The sequence below is a fragment of the Bufo gargarizans genome, chromosome 2 (assembly GCF_014858855.1).
Source record: "Bufo gargarizans isolate SCDJY-AF-19 chromosome 2, ASM1485885v1, whole genome shotgun sequence".
NCBI classification, from domain to species: domain Eukaryota; kingdom Metazoa; phylum Chordata; class Amphibia; order Anura; family Bufonidae; genus Bufo; species Bufo gargarizans.
The window spans coordinates 505,250,285-505,267,393 of NC_058081.1; the positions used below are offsets into that span (position 1 = coordinate 505,250,285).

General features: G+C 41.7%; 1 protein-coding gene across 2 annotated transcripts in view; it reads right to left on the reverse strand.

The window, feature by feature from the left end:
- The window catches only part of UHRF1BP1L (UHRF1 binding protein 1 like), a 149,956-nt gene that overhangs the window by 28,580 nt on the left and 104,267 nt on the right, over positions 1 to 17,109 (reverse strand). For both annotated transcript variants that reach the window (XM_044281273.1, XM_044281274.1), the window contains exons 13-17: positions 15,757 to 15,950; positions 11,146 to 12,521; positions 6,907 to 7,073; positions 5,482 to 5,624; positions 4,300 to 4,450 (exon numbers count right to left, since the gene is read on the reverse strand). In XM_044281273.1, coding sequence (XP_044137208.1) covers positions 4,300 to 4,450; positions 5,482 to 5,624; positions 6,907 to 7,073; positions 11,146 to 12,521; positions 15,757 to 15,950 — 2,031 coding nt within the window. The remainder of the gene's footprint in view (positions 1 to 4,299; positions 4,451 to 5,481; positions 5,625 to 6,906; positions 7,074 to 11,145; positions 12,522 to 15,756; positions 15,951 to 17,109) is intronic.

The following is a 17,109-nucleotide window of genomic DNA, read 5'->3' on the forward strand; positions in this document are numbered from 1 at the left end:
TGTCCAAACAAAAAACGCTAATTGAAGCATTTTGTGTTTTTTTTTGTCCGTCCAAAACCCAGCTTGAATGCTGTAACAATGCCGGACCCCATTACAGTCAATCGCTGCAGCAGTATCCAGCTATACCCGATACGGTACATTCTGGCTGTTCTTCTGATAGAATGTATATTGCAGCTGTGAAAGAAGCCTTATGTGTGTGCAATTATTTGCTATACCACTGTAAGAAATAAAAATAATGTTTTTATAAAGCAGTATGTTATTTTAAGAAGGGTTTTCTTATTAGAGTACTCTATTAATCGTTGGAATAATCAATAGATTACTGAAATAAATCGATAATTGCAGTCTTAAAGGACCCAGCAAGAATTGGGGGATTCTACCTCTGAAACCTGCAGAATTGTAAATGCAGCTCTGGAGCACAATACAGGTTGTAACTCGGGATCAGTACCAAATAAATTAACCAATGTGTTTATAAGTATTTCAAAGATGGACATAACCTTTAAGACCACAGAGGTTTAGGCCATGCTGTGTTTTTACAAACTGCAATATGCCCTCCCTCTCGTGATGTGTGTCAATTTTCAGCTTACTTAATTTGGTGGAGACACTAAACGCAAAGGAAAAATTCTGATAGAAACCATGATTGTAGTAGTGCTAAGTGGTTAGAAGTAGGAGGAGGGCTTTGACAGCCCCCACTTCAAACGGAGGAACCCCTCCACAATGCATTCGCAAAGTCTTCAGATCCTTTCACATTTAGTTATGTTGCAGCCCTGTACTAAAATAAATAAAAAAAATCTACTTTATCCCCCCATCATTCTGCACTCAATACCTCATATTCACAAAGTGAAAACAGAATATTTGAAATCTTTGCATTATTCAGACCCTTTACTCAGTACTCAGTTGAAGCACCTTTGGCAGTGATTACACCCTCCAGTCTTCCTGGGTATGATGACACAAGGTTTGAACATCTGGATTTGGGGATTTTCTGCCATTTTTTGCTACAAATCCTCAAACTCTGTCATGTTGGATGGGAACAGTTGGGGGACAGCCATTTTTAGGTTTCTCCAGAGATGTTCGATTGGATTCAAGTCAGGGCTCTGGCTGGGCCATTCGAGGACATTCAGAGTCGTCCCTAAGCCACTCTTGTGTTGTGTTGTCTTGTCTGTATGCTTAGGGTCATCGTCTTGATTGAAGGTGAACCTTCGGCCCAGAGTACTTTGGATCAGGTTTTCATTAAGAATCTCTCTGTACTTTGCTCTATTCATCTTCTCCCTTCCCTAACCAGTCTCTTTGTTCCAGCTGCTGAAAAACGCCCCCACAGCGTGATGATGCTGCCGCCACCACCATGCTTCACTGTAGGGATGGTTTTGAGCAGGTGATGAGCAGTGTTTGGTTTTATCCACACATGACACTTAAAATTAAGGCCAAAACTTCAATGTTTTTCGCAGTCTAAAAGACGTTTAGGTGCTTTTTTTTTTTGCAAACTGAAGTGGAGCTTTCATCTGTCTTTACTGAAGACGGGCTTCTTTCTGGATACTCTGACATAAAACCCAGATTGATGGATTGTTGTAGTGATGGTTGACCTTCTAGAAGTTTCTCCCATCTGCACACATGATCTTTGGCATTCAGCCAGAGTGACCATTGGGTTCATGGTCACCTCTTTTACTAAAGCCCTTCTTCCCTGATTAGTATGGTCAGATGGCGAGCTTTAGGAAGAGTCCTAGTTGTTACAAACGTCTTCAAGAATTATGCAGGCCGCTGTGCTCTTGGGTAGAGTATCCTTCTACAGATCTGAGCTGCCAAACAATCCTGTCTCTGAGCTCTACAGGCAGTTCTTTCCTCCTTATGGCTTAGTTTTTGCTCTGATATGTATGGTCAGCTCTGAGACCTTTTATAGACAGGGATGTGCTGTCTTTCCAAATCATGTCCAATCAACTGAATTTACCACACGTGTTGGTTTAAAACTAAAAATATCTCCTATCATTTAAATAAGGTCCTGCCAAAATGGTTGTATATTAGGGCAACGCCACCACATATGAATAACATCCACGTTACTGTTTTCACATCTTGGGCATGTATTTGGAGTATTAGTTGAGAATTTATGAAGCCATCTAGGGGTCACACACATTAGTTTTACACCAACTCTGTTGATCTTTGTTTGCGTTTTAGGTGAAATTCCTCATAATTTAACAAACGATATCGAGTTTATGGTGTATAAATCTTTTTTTTTTTGCTCGATTATTGGTTTCTAGAAAATTGATGAGAACTGCTGTGCCCACTCCACTGTGAAAGAGTGGATTAATATAATGAATTTAAATAAACCTATTGAAAAATCTAGCTATATAAAGCTACAGAAAGTGCATATTTATAAAAGGTTATGGAGTAAATGGGAGATAATTATTGAAAAGTCTTTTAAAGTGTCTTCGACATAGGTTTTGTATTGACAATTAAAAATAAGTTTTAGTTTTTTTTCTTGTGCTCTCTTAGGGTGGGGGGGGGGGGTTGAAAGGGGATATAAGATTAAAATATTTATGCACATTTTATTATATATTACTGTATATTTTGAATAAAGATTAAATAAACAAAAAAATAATAATAATTTACCACCGGTGGACTCCAATTAAGGAGTAGAAACATCTTGAAGATGATCATGTAAAATGGGAGGTCCCCAGAACTAAATTTAAAGAGGACCTTTCACCCGTCCTCACATTACATTAAGTACCTGGCACTGTAGGGCAGGAGTGGCCAACCTTACAGACACAGAGCCCAAAAGCGCCCCCCCCCCCCCCAAAAAAAAAGGATGACCACCAGGAGCCACAAGCTATACATTTACACACAAGTCACCGTATTTTCCGCCCTACAAGATGCAACAAGGTTTTAACAAAGAAAAATAAGAGAAAAAAATATTTTACAACTGATCTGTGGTCTGATAAAAATATTTTCTTATTTTTCATTAGCAGAGAAAAAAATAAAAAATATATTTTTCAACAGACCTCAGATAAGACTCCTAAATCAGATCCCCAAACCTCATCAGACTTCCAAAATAAGACCCCCAATGCTCGGATCAGACAACACAAATCAGACTCCCAAGTGTCAGACCCTCAGTGCTCAGATCTCCGCCCCCCCCCATGCTCTTGAAGATGATCATGTAAAATGGGAGGTCCCCAGAACTAAATTTAAAGAGGACCTTTCACCCATCCCGACATTACATTAAGTACCTGGCACTGTAGGGCAGGAGTGGCCAACCTTACAGACACAAAGAGCCCCCCAAAAAAGCCCAGACCTGACCAAACCATCCTCAAACAAGACCCCCTCATACTCAGATATGCCCCCCATGATCTCAACCCCCATGCTCAGAACCCCCCCGCCCCCCCCCCACAGATCCTCATTGCTCAGATCATGACCCCTCCATTTTCAGATCAGAACCTCCTATGCTTAGATCAGAGCCCCATGGTCAGTTCTATCATTTTAAAAAATATCTTCCCTCTCTTGATCAGGCACTGGGGTCCTGCTCGGGCACCTGCTCTCCACTGTGACCTAATGAGCACAACGTCAAGTCATAGTGCATGTCTCCACGTACTACGTTCTCACACTGTGTGCATCAGGACGTAGTGGAGAGTGAGCTGGAGCTGCAAAGTAGTAACAGTGCCCGATCAGGAAAAGAGATCTGAGCATGGGGTGGAGAGTGAGCCGGCCTGGCTGCTTCCCAGTTCCACAGCTAGAGCCGTACTTGAAGAAGCAAAGAGCTGCATGTGGATCAAGAGCCACGGGTTGGCCACCCCTCTGTAGGGCATTATTAGTTTGTCACAGCCAGGGCGAAGGTCAGCTTTTTGTTTTTCTCCCTGGCTGTGAGCTGTCCAATCACAACGGAGCACATCACATTAAGGGACAAAGGAAGGATACGCCCCCTGAGAACCGTGGGCATCTCCTCCTCCCTGTACCAATGCTATCTATTAGCATACAGGACGCAAAACCAGAAATGGGGGGGCACAGCAGTGCAATTGAGCAGCCGAGCTGATGACATCTACTAATAATGCCCTACACTGCCAGGTACTTATATTGTAATGTCAGGACCAGTGAAAGGTCCATTTTAAAGTGTCATAACAAAGGGTCGGAATACTTATGTGCATGTAAAATTTAAATTTTTCATTTTTAATAAATTTACCAACATTTCTAAATGTCAATTTTTTTCAATTTAATTTAATTTTAGCAAAAGACTGCAACATACGGTAAATTGTGAAGGGGTCTGAAGACTTTCTGAATGCATGGGCAAGAAACAGTCTTCCAGAAACATATAGTACTTACTCATGTTCCGGCTGTTGAGGTATTGCCAGACACTAACATTCCCGAGCTGTTTTGGGATCACTTGGTTAACCTGAAGGCCAACAGCGACATCTTCTCCCTTGATGTCGATCCCGCAATTAACACCAATAATTTTAAAAACTACCACGGACATCTGTGAAGAAAAAAATAAGGCAGGGGGGTGAATGTCAAAGGAGTCTGGATCTTGTGAGATAAGCAGTGACATCATCAATCCTCCCCAGATAACCCCACCCCTTCAGTCAGTGACATCCCTGTCCCCTCTCCACAATCTTCATTTTGCATCACATATGAGACCGTAAAGTAGACCCATTAGTTGTGACAGTCAATGTTACTGTAGGCTGTAAAATGAGCTGAGTTTCTACAGCAGTCTGTTTCTCCATTTTGACCACTAGATGTCAGCACATGGCAACAGTGCAATGTTTTTTTAATATATTTTGACATTTCTCTTGTATCAGGTAGATAGGGTTTGGTTCTTGGGGAGCAATTATGTGTACCTACAGCATGGCACAAGCTGGGATTGTCTCACTTCAGCAAATGGCATTTATCATGTAGAGAAAGTTAATACCAGGCACTTACTAATTTATTGTTATTATACATATTGCTTCTTTTACTGGTTTAATTCATTTTTCCCTGGTTTCGCGACCACCCTGTAATCCAACAGCGGTGGTCGCACTTGCACACTATAGGAAAAAGTACTAGCCTATGTGCGCTTCCACTGTCCTGGCCACCAGAGAGGCCGACACTTCTTCCTATAGTGTGCAAGCACGACCACCACTGATGGATTACAGGGTGTTTGTTACCATGGAAACGAACAGTGCATAATGTGATGGAAAAATGAATCAGGCCAGCAAAGTAAGGAATATGGATAATCACAATACATTAGTAAGTGGCTTGTATTAACTTTCTGTATATGGTAAATGCCACTTGCTGAAGTGAGACAACCCCCAAGTCAAAGGCACCGTTGACCTGCAACAACTTCTTTTTAAATTGGTTGTAGTAAAAATAAAAAAATAATGAAGAAAAAATAAAATAAAAAAATTGCTATCACATTTGTTGCAATCACTAGCCACCAGCTTCTATAAACTTAAGAGCTGGAATATGTCTGTAACTTTTCCTATTGCACAAAGTTTAATAAAGTTGACAGGCTGAACTGTATAGAATTACCACATCTTCTCTGGATTCATGTGTACTTTCATCAACCGCGCTAACTGCATCTGGCGATGACGCACAGTAATCCTCGTTCCTCAGCTCCACACTGGCCGTATCTACTGTAGACTGATAGTTCAAAGAGGAGAAGTCCTCCAGTCCTAGGAGAGAAAAAACTGGTTTCACATAAAATGCAGTGAGCGCCCCCTAGAGGTGATCACAACCTGCCTAAGCAATTCCTTCTCACTAGATTTTCTTCCCAATGAGGGGCAAAATATACTATCAGGATACTGCAATGCATTGGCCCATGGAAGCACTAAGGATAGTGATGCCATGTATGTTATCGTGACATTTTTGCGCAGCCTATTACAAGAAGTATGATGTGATGCAGCTCCCCCTATAGCACACCATTTTCAAGATGCACTTAGTGGAATTTTAGTACCTAAAAACCCCACCTCAGTAAGTCACCTTCCAGCAGGTGAAGAAGTCACATATAAATCTCATTCTGCCTGTAGTTGCCACTTGGAGGAGCTCCTTACACATGGATTTATACAACTAATGTGCTGTATCAATAAATATGTAGTGAGCTCCCTCTAGGGGTGGTTGTAGGCAGACAGATTTTAAATTATGTAACTTTATGGCTGCCTACTAGATTTTCCGCATGGATTTAACAGTAGAACATCCACAGAGTAATGAAGCAGCAGCAAAGTAGACGAGATTTAAAAAAATCTTATCTACAGGCTGTGGAAACTGCCTGTGTGTAAATTAATATGCAGTGCACATTTTAAAGTCTGCCTTGCATCAATTAATTTTGTGTATTTTCAATATGAACTTTACTCCTTTGAATGTGAGGGGCACAAAATCTGCATGTGGATTATTCTGCGTATTTACATCAGATCCTAGGCAAAACTGATCACTAAATTGGAAGCAGGGAAGCAAGGAAATTTGGAGCTCTGTACACAGCCTTAGAGGACTATTCGCAGACAAACATTTAGAGACAATGGTATCCGAATAAAAAGCCATTTTCATCTATAAACCTCAGTGAAGACCACTCTTGAAGAGGATATTCCAATATCCATCAGTCCTCATAGTATTCACTATGTATAATAGTATTTTCAATAGGATATTCCAATATCCATCAGTCCTCATAGTATTCACTATATATAATAGTATTAACTATGTAAAATATTTTACCATTAGCTAGCACAAAGTACTTCATAAATAGAGGGAGATGATGTCCGGTGGAAGGACATTGGTTCTCTAGAGCAGGAATCACACTATGCAGCAGCACCTCAAGACACACTTATTAGGGCATATCAAAGCCTTGGAGCTGCAACTGGAGGACCAAGGTACAAAGACTCAAGTAGGCTCCAAAGATTTTAATAAATAAAAATATGTATTGTAATGTTGCTCAGTATGAACAAGCGATATTCTTCTTCCTACCTGCTTCTAATGGGTCACTCCCATCACTCTCCGCCAAATGTTCATCCAACAAGTTGCTGTCGATGGAAATATTGTCCAAGGAGAACTGCGAAGGAGTCCTCTTCATGTTCTTGTAAGAAACAGAGAAGGCAGGCAGGTTGGACGAGCAGCGTTCCTTAGGGGTTCCACTTAACAAAAATACATGGAAACGAAATTTCAAAAATCTAAATAATAAACTTCAAAAAAATGCAGATTAAATAAAGAGCACAAATAAAAAGTTAAAGGGGACGTCATAATTTTCTGTGCTGTATGTATCATTTTACCTAAAAGCTAAGGACACATTCCAAGTTCTTTTTTTTGGTGCTGTGTGATGCCATGTGTGTTAATTTCCACATGATTGTGTTACCTCCAATAATATAGAAATGAACAAACTATTTTCAACTTTGTTGGTTGTTTGAATCACTGGTATTTTTGATTCATTATTTGTCTCCACTCACTTGGGTACATTACTGATCAACTATGAAGACTTGAAATGTAACCATTATTAATACGTCTAAAAGGTGGACCTTTTAGACATATTAATAAAGGTTAAAGTGTAACTGCCATTCTCATTTTACTTTTAATTTACCATAGAGACAGGGACATTAAACAATTTTGTAATATAAAAGAGTGTCCAGCAATATTGACCCCTTTAAAACATAACTTTTACTTATACATATTATTTAAAATAATACCACAGTGGTGGTTCACCAGTGAAACATTGTGAAACAGACAAATAATGAAAAAAAGATGAAAAAAGATAAACTATGCTCCTGCAAGGAAGCCGACCGTTGATATAGTATTAAGGTAGTGAGTAAACATAGGGCAGCTATGGGGAGCAATGAGGAGTGTCTGACTTAACCCTATGCTCTACCTAGCTAGTCCCTCAGTCCAGGGACGTCCCCTAGTGGTGGAGACTCCCTGTCCTCGTGCCTGGGCTGACTGCCCTACGTTTACCCTCCTCTCACAAAATAATCACGGCTCCCCAGGTACCGACGGGTGTTACTGTGTCCCAGGTAATAAATTACCAACAGGGACACCAACCCACAGGATTAGACAAAAATAGGTGAACAAAGGTATGTATCACCCATAGACATGAAGGAACCAAAAGCACTGGGGCATCAGGAATGGTGCGTTCCCAGGCTGGTTCTCATAAAACCCCAAGAACCAAAAGCACTGGGGCATCAAGACCGGTGCGTACCCAGGCTGGTTCTCATTACCCTAATTACCAGCCTGGGTACGCACCGGTCTTGATGCCCCAGTGCTTTTGGTTCTTGGGGCTTTATGAGAACCAGCCTGGGAACGCACCATTCCTGATTTCCCAGTGCTTTTGGTTCCTTCATGTCTATGGGTGATACATACCTTTGTTCACCTATTTTTGTCTAATCCTGTGGGTTGGTGTCCCTGTTGGTAATTTATTACCTGGGACACAGTAACACCCGTCGGTACCTGGGGAGCCGTGATTATTTTGTGAGAGGAGGGTAAACGTAGGGCAGTCAGCCCAGGCACGAGGACAGGGAGTCTCCACCACTAGGGGACGTCCCTGGGCTGAGGGACTAGCTAGGTAGAGCATAGGGTTAAGTCAGACACTCCTCATTGCTCCCCATAGCTGCCCTATGTTTACTCACTACCTTAATACTATATCAACGGTCGGCTTCCTTGCAGGAGCATAGTTTATCTTTTTTTCATCTTTTTTTCATTATTTGTCTGTTTCACAATGTTTCACTGGTGAACCATCACTGTGGTATTATTTTAAATAATATGTATAAGTAAAAGTTATGTTTTAAAGGGGTCAATATTGCTGGACACTCTTCGATTCTATGATCCTTTCTCATATCAACTGATATTGGTTTAGCTGGACATAATTTTGTAATATACTCCATTATGGAAAGATTTTTCTTTGTTCTATAAAGCCGGAAATAAAGAGTCTTCTTAGCAAAGCTCTAACGGCGTTGCTATGCAGAGTCTGTCTTCAGTATTTTACTGAGTTCTGAAGACATAAAGGGGCTTCCAGGCTGTCTCTTGCCCGAGTCCCTGATTATGGACATGTGCCGTAACCATCACTGTCCATCACCCTGCCTATTTGATTTGTCACACAGGCATCTTCAATGCTCAGTAAAATGCTGAAGACAGTCTCTTCTTAGCAACCCTAAGAGCTTTGCTAAGAAGACTTTTTAAACCAAAAAGACAGGTACACTAAGTTTTAAAGAGCTTTTTCCAGGCTTCATATAATAATGACCTTTCCTCAGGATAGAATATCTGATCGGTGAGAGTCAGTCTCCCGACACACCTGTCAATAAGCTGTTTGAAGAGGCCCTGGTGATTGCGGCTGTCTCTTTCTAGGACAGGGATCTCATGTTCATCGGTCACATGGCCTAGGCAAAGCTCAGTCCTATTCAAGTGAATGGGCCTGGGCTACAATTTGAAGCACAGCTGCTATACAATGTGAGGAGGCTGCAGTGCTCAACAGCGTGTGGTAGCCTCTAAACAGTTGGGGGTGTCAGGGTGTTGGACCCCAACCGATCTGATATTGATGACCTTCTCTGAGGATAGGTCATTAATATAGAAGACCCAGAAAATCCATTTAAGTCTTCATTTGTTGCTTGCCTCCTTTGTAGTTCTGTCCAATTACGGCACAGCTAATGATTACACTTTAGCTACCGTACAGTTCATAGGCCTAACGCTGTCTCTCCCTACCTAGCATATACACATGCACACTCAGGAATAGCCAACTGTCTCATGTCTCTCCTGATGCGGACGGAAGGATCAGGCATGTTAAATTTTGGCCCACAGCTGTTAAAAGTGTATCTGCACTTTAAAGGGAACCTGACAACATGAAAATGCAATGTAAGATACAGGCACTGTGTTATAGACCAGGAGGAGCTGAGCAGATTCGTGTATAGTTTTGTGGGAAAGGAATCAGTAATTTATTAATTAAAATTTCTGCTCATTCGGGACTTCAAGGAGAAGGTCCTATCAGTGATTGACAGCTATCTCTATAGGCACAGTCATAGAGAGAAGGCCATCAGTCATTAATAGGCCCACCTCCTTGACGTCAAAGTCCCGAATGAGCAGGAATTTAAATAAACAAAATACAAGTTTTTCAGAATCTTTTCCGACAAAATTATATATCATCTGATCGCCTACTCCTGGCTCTTTAATGTGCTGCCTGTAGCTCAAACATCATATTTAACAGACTGACAGACTCCCTTTAAGCCACTGTCAGAAACCTCTGGAGATGGCTTTTCCTTGGAAAAACATAGGGATCAAACCTGTTGAAATCCAGCTGCACAATCTGTCCCTCCCCTAAAATCTACCACCTTTTCATTGAAGTGTATGGAGATGGTTGTGACCAGGATTCTGCAAATGGAGGGCAGCAATCTCTCTGTGGGACACACACCTGTCAGCCATGTATAGCATATGCTGTGGATATGCCATAAATGCATAAGATAGGAATGCCTCTTTCAGCATATAGGCTATGCAGTTACTAAAATCCCTCTTTCCTCACCTAAGGCATTAATATTCCCGTTCTGCTCAGCCAATCGGCTATGCCTTTGCTATACTTTTATGCCAAGTGCAGGCAGATGAGCTACACAAGACATCTCAACCTTAGGCCTCATGCACACGACCGTTCAATTTTTTGCGGTCCGCAAATCGCGGATTCCACAAAAAAACTGAAGCCGCCCGTGTGCCTTCCACAATTTGCGGAACGGAACGGGCGGCCCATTGTAGAAATGCCTATTTTTGTCCACAAAACGGACAAGAATAGGACATGTTATTATCCAAGCCGCAAAAACTGCAGCTCGGATGCAGACCAAAACAACGGTCGTGTGCATGAGGCCTTACACAGTTGAAAACACCCAAAATTGTGTGAAATGTATAGCCTAAGGTAGAGAGGAATGGAATGTTTTTATGTGATATGCTCAGTAATATGGAGCACTATCAAACGTTAGGCTAGAGAACTCCTGTGACAGAGTTCTCTACATGGTGGCAATGTGTGATACAAAACAGCAGTATCCACTCCTTTGAAAAGTCAATTATTTTAGTTGTCCTTCCAATTTTACTACTACCACTTTGTGATCTGACCTTTAAGACCCATATTACTGTAAGAAAGCAAGGCTATAAAAGCAAGAGGCCCCCAATATCAGATATGAGGACTCTAATGTAGTAACAAAGTAAGATTCATAGAGGTCATAAGAAACAAGCATGTCAGATCCTTACCTGGTATCAGTGTGCTTCTTCTGTGCCTCTAAAAAATGACTACTGAAGAGCGAATTATCTATCACAGAATCACTATCAGCGGATTGAAAGCTACCAAAGGTTTCTTCAATATCTTTGACTGGGTTGGAGATACTGTCATCACTACTAAAGTGGCCTCCATCATTGAGCCCATTAACATTAATAACCTGACACAAAGCTCCATCTTCTGCTTTCAGTGACACCCTATCAGAAGCACCTTCCAAGCTGGTCGTCCTTTTCAAAATGTCAGTATCACTGGGTGACTTTGTCAGCAAAGTCTCTGGCAAAACAATCTTATTGGGTTCTAGTATTGCTCCAGAGTCACCACTGAAAGAGTCCATGAGTAAATCCATACGGGGATTACCCATGTCAACATCTTGAGTACTATCTGATGGAAGAGTTTGCTTATTGTCCACAACGGGGCTACCATCCCGGGAAAGAGGGCAATGGGGCATATTTTCCTCTGGCAATGGATGCAATAATAAAGAAACTTCAGCACTTTTTAGCAGCACGCCTATGGAGAGCTTGGTCTCCTCAGCTGGTTTCCCAGTCACAGACTCCACATCCTTGATTAGATTGTCCACGAGTTGCTTTAGTGATTCCTGGAGCAGCAGTAAGAAAACATACTGATAATGATTCATTTGTAAGCTGACATGTTTTTGTATGTGCGCAAGCACCTGGATGTCGGCTTGTGGTGACTCATGGTCAGGGGTGGAGGACAGGCTGCTGTCTAGAGATTGGGACTTCTGTAATGAGGTACTCCGACCATCTATTTCAGTGCTGTAATATTGTTTTAAAAGTTTCTTGTGCTGAATACGACCGGCAAAGTCTGTAGATTCACTTTTGGAAAGATTTACTTGATGACCACTGTTAGACGCAATCAGTTTCTGACATTGCGCAAAACGCGTGGGCTGGCAGACCCAGACTGATAATGGAAAAGCATCAACAAAGCTTACTGGTCTACCTTTACCACTCTTTATTCCTTCATAGTCAACCCAAAACTGTGTGAAATGTATTGCCCAGATGTCTTTAGCACTAGAAGTTTTTAGTGCATTGGTGTCCAGCTTTGGTGTAATGAATCCCTTGTATACATCATGCATTTTAGTGTCCTGTTCAAAAGCATGCCTCTGGAATATGGAGTGCAGGAGTTCAAAACTCTCCGCTGACCGGGGGAAGGAGGTGAACGATTTAGAGTAGAATGGGTATTCTTTAAAATCCTGAAATATGGTTTCAAGATCTGAACGCCTGCAGTTAGGAGATTGCCTAGTGTTACTTGCTATCATTTCGGATGTCTGGACACTGATGGCTGTTGGCTGGTCATGGTGACAATCAGATTTTGTTTGTGAAGGTATGAAGAACTGTGGAGAAACAAAAAGAGAGGTTAAATTCCCAAAATATCTTAGGGGAAGTCTGTCACCTCCAAAATGGTGTTCAAAGTAAGGATACCTCCACATACAGTAGGTGATCCGAAAGGCAGCCATACCGCTCCAGTGAAAATCTGGTCCTCTAATGGTCCTGAGAGATGCTTCTTTTCATTTTTATGCAAATAAGGATTTCTGTGCAAGATTGATAGGGCCACTCTATTTAGAGCACTATTGCTCCGCTGTAATGTTGCCCAGCTCCTCCTCCTCCACATGTTTGATTGGGAATCCCTAAGTTTTTAGAGCCGCTAGTGATGATGCAGGGGAAGCCAGATACAAGAAAAAAAGCCCCCAAGGGGGGGGGTCAATATCTAAAACATAACTTTTAATTAAATAAACGGATAAAAAATACCGCTGTGATGCAAGACACTAAAAACATGAGGGGTCCAAGCCTGGTCCCCGAACACTGGTATATAAACAATAATCCTGCTCCACCTAGTAAAAGATGCGAGCAGTCTTACCAGACCTATACCTGTGATGGGACCAGAAGGGGTTTCAGGGGAGGCGGATCGGATGACGTCAGAGGTAGGTCCAATGGAAAGCCACGGTAGTCGACGGGGTCTGTATAGATAATGGAGCTCTGTGCCCTATCGAACCCTAATGATGGGGAAGGGGGCTAGTTTCATTCTACCCTATCTCTACAGAGCACCCGCCCCGATAGGGGCGACCCCATGTGGATACCTGTCCCTACTCGGACCTGATCCCTAGATCTAGGGATCAGGTAAGAGTAGGGACAGGTGTCCGGACGGGAGAGGCAAAGGGGAGAGGCTCCTATTGCAGCACAAGATTGCAAGAAGGTGGAGGAGGGAGAAAGTATAAATAATTTTGGACTTGGTCAAAGAAATTCATTAACAACCAGGGAGTGCTAGTTTGAGAAGCACAGGTCTAGGAGGCTTTGACAGATATGCATTTCATAATAATCTCCCCCACCCCAAATGTGTATATTACAGCATTTATGCCTGAGGCCAGGATCTTGAAGCCTTCTGTATAACCAGAAGTGCCTCTTTATTTAAACAAAAATGGTTTAACAAATAAGGGCAAATTTGGTCTAAAATTAATACAAACAAGTCACAGGGGCCTGATGGGATACACCCAAAGCTATTAAAAGAGCTCAGCGGTGAACTAGCAAAACCATTAACAGATTTATTTAACCAATCACTGGTAACAGGAGTCGTCCCAGAAGATGGAAATTAGCAAATGTTGTGCCCATTCACAAGAAAGGTAGTAGGGAGGGAATCGGGCAACTATAGGCCAGTAAGCCTGACATAGTGGGGAAATTAATGGAAACCATACTTAAGGAGAGGATTGTGGAACATCTAAAATCCCATGGATTGAAAAGATGAAAAACAGCATGGGTTTACTTCTGGGAGATCATGTCAAGCTGATCTTATAGATTTTTTTAGATTGGGTCACCAAAATAATAGATGGTGGACGTGCAGTAGACATCGCTTATCTAGACTTTAGTAAGGCTTTTGATGTTGTCCCACATAGAAGCCTTATCAATAAATTGCAATTGGAGTATATTCAGACTATGGTCTTGTTACCAGTGGGGTACCTCAGGGATCTGTTCTGGGACCCATATTGTTTAAATATTTTTATCAGCGAAATTGCAGAAGGCCTCAATGGTAAGGTGTGTCTTTTTGCTGATGACACAAAGATTTGGAACAGGGTTGATGTTCCTGGAGGGATACACCAAATAGAAAAGGATTTAGGAAAACTAGAGGAATGGACAAAAATCTGGCAACTAAAATTTTATGTTGATAAGTGCAAGATAATGCACCTGGGATGTAAAAACCCAGGAGCAGAATATAAAATCAGTGATACAGTCCTAACCTCAGTATCTGAGGAAAGGGATTTAGGGGTAATTATTTCAGAAAACTTAAAAGGTAGGCAGACAATGTCATAGAGCAGCAGGTATGCTTGGGTGTATAGGCAGAGGCATTACCAGTAGAAAGAGGGAGGTGCTCATGCCTGTCTACAGAGCTCTAGTGAGACCTCATTTGGAGTATTGTGCTCAGTACTGGAGACCATATCTCCAGAAGGATATTGATACTCTGGAGATAGTTCAGAGAAGAGCTAGTAAACTAGAACATGGATTGCAGGATAAAACTTACCAGGAAAGATTAAAGGACCTTAACATGAAAAGCTTGGAAGAAAGACGAGACAGAGGGCATATGATAGAAACTTTTAAATACATAAAGGGAATCAACAAGGTAAAAGAGGAAAGAATATTTAAAGAAGAAAAACTGCTACAAGAGGACATCGTTTTAAATTAGAGGGGCAAAGGTTTAAATGTAATATCAGGAAGTATTACTTTACTGAGAGAGTAGTGGATGCATGGAATAGCCTTCCTACAGAAGTGGTAGCTGCAAATACAGTGGAGTTTAAGCATGCATGGGATAGGCATAAGGCCATCCTTCATATAAGATCGGGCCAGGGGCTATCCATAGTACTCCATAGTATATTGGGCATACTAGATGGGCCAAATAGTTCTTAAAGGGAACCTGTCACCAGGATTTTGGCCATAGAGCTGGGGACATGGGCTGCTAGATGGCCACTAGCACATCTGCAGTACCCAGTCCCCATAGCTCTCTGTGCTTTTATTGCGTTAAAAAAAACGTTTTGATCGATATGCAAATGACCTCATATGTGTCCTGTATCCGGAGAGGAGTCCAGCGGAAAGGAGCCCAGCACCGCCCAGCGTCCTCCGAATCTCCTCCTTGCTGGCTGACGTCACAGAGCTGGAGCGCCGGAATCTCGCGATGCGCGAGCTAGCGCATGCCTAGTTCGTTCCCTGTGCTGATGGCAGCACAGGGAATGAACATGATGCAGACACTGCGCATGCGCTAGCTCGCGCATCGCGAGATTTCGGCGCTCCAGCTCTGTGACGTCAGCCAGCAAGAAGGACATTCGGAGGACGCGGGGCGGTGCTGGGCTCCTTTCCGCTGGACACATATGAGGTCATTGGCATATCGATCAAAAGTTTTTTTAACACAATAAAAGCACAGAGAGCTATGGGGACGGTACTGCGGATGTGCTAGCGGCCATCTAGCAGCCCATGTCCCCAGCTTTATGGCCAAAATCCTGGTGACAGGTTCCCTTTAATGTTTCTATGATCCACATGGAAAATAAGTGGAATTACTGAGTAGTGCGATTGCAGTAAACTTTTTACCTTCATCATCAGGCCATCTACCCTGATATCGATGTGCTCATCTGACTTTGAGTTGTCGTTCAGCATGTACATTGCCATAAACTGGTCGACGCTCTGCCTCAGGTCCAGGATAAACTGGTTCAGCCATAGAATGCTTCGCTCATCCACTGTAAACTGTAGAGCATTCAGCTGTACATATAGGTTGGGACTTGGAACTATGAGAAAAAATATATATAATAAGGTTGATTTCTCTTATTCTGATAATTACTTCTTTTAACCCTTTAATGTTTTAAATTGCACAGTGAACGCAAGCTCAGAATCATTCAAAATCATTCCATTTTAGGTAAAGATTAAAAATACATTCCAGCTTAACCCCTTGGCGCAAAATGTGTAGGTGTATTTTTGGCAGAATGTCATACCAAACTAATATGTTCGTTAATTTGAACAGAAAGATACAAGGCCGATTGTGACAGACAAGCTTCCACTGCAATGGCTGGGAGTGGATAGAGAACTCCAAACCCAACTGTTTAACCCTTAGACACTGCCTTCAATACTGATCATGGCATGTAACCGATTTACACAGAGGGAGAGTAGCTCCTTCTCTCACCCCACTGCACCCTCCTACAAGGGGTGCTAATGGGTTGCTAGAGGAGCCGGGGGCTTCCATCTCAGAATACCTTTTAGTTACAGCCTAATACGATGACTATCAGCATTATGCTGACAGGCATAATACACTGTATTACAGAAGTACTGTAGTGTAATTTAGCTGCGGTCAGGCTAATACATGTTCCAGTACCCTAATGTAAATAAGATTTTCAATAAAATATTTGAAAAAAATGCTTTATTATGTCAAAACATAAAGGAAAGCGCACATAATTTGTATTATTGTGCCTGTAATGATGGAAACTATTTTTTTGGAAACTAAGTGTAAAACATAAAAAGCTATACATTTTGGGCATTGCTGTAATCGTACTCTCATGGAATAAAGGTATCATGTTACTTCTGCCACAAAGTTTTAAATAAAAAAATATATATATATAAAAAAATGGCAGGACTGCTGGATTACTCTCCCCCCTCTTCCCAAGGAAAGGGTTGTTAAAAAAAAATAAAAAATAATTTTTTTTTATTAAATATACTACTATATCGTGACACAATACAAATCCATTTTGACAAAAACACAATCCTGCAAAAAATAAGTAATCATACATTCCATGATGATAGAAAAAATAAAAATTAAAAATAAAAAGGTGGTTACTTGAGCAGAACAGCCAAAGTGGGGGCAAAGTGTTGGACACGTTGATCAGACATTAGCCTATCCTTAAACGTCATCAAAAGCTTCGGGGGGAGATTTATCAAAACTGCATAAAAGGAAAA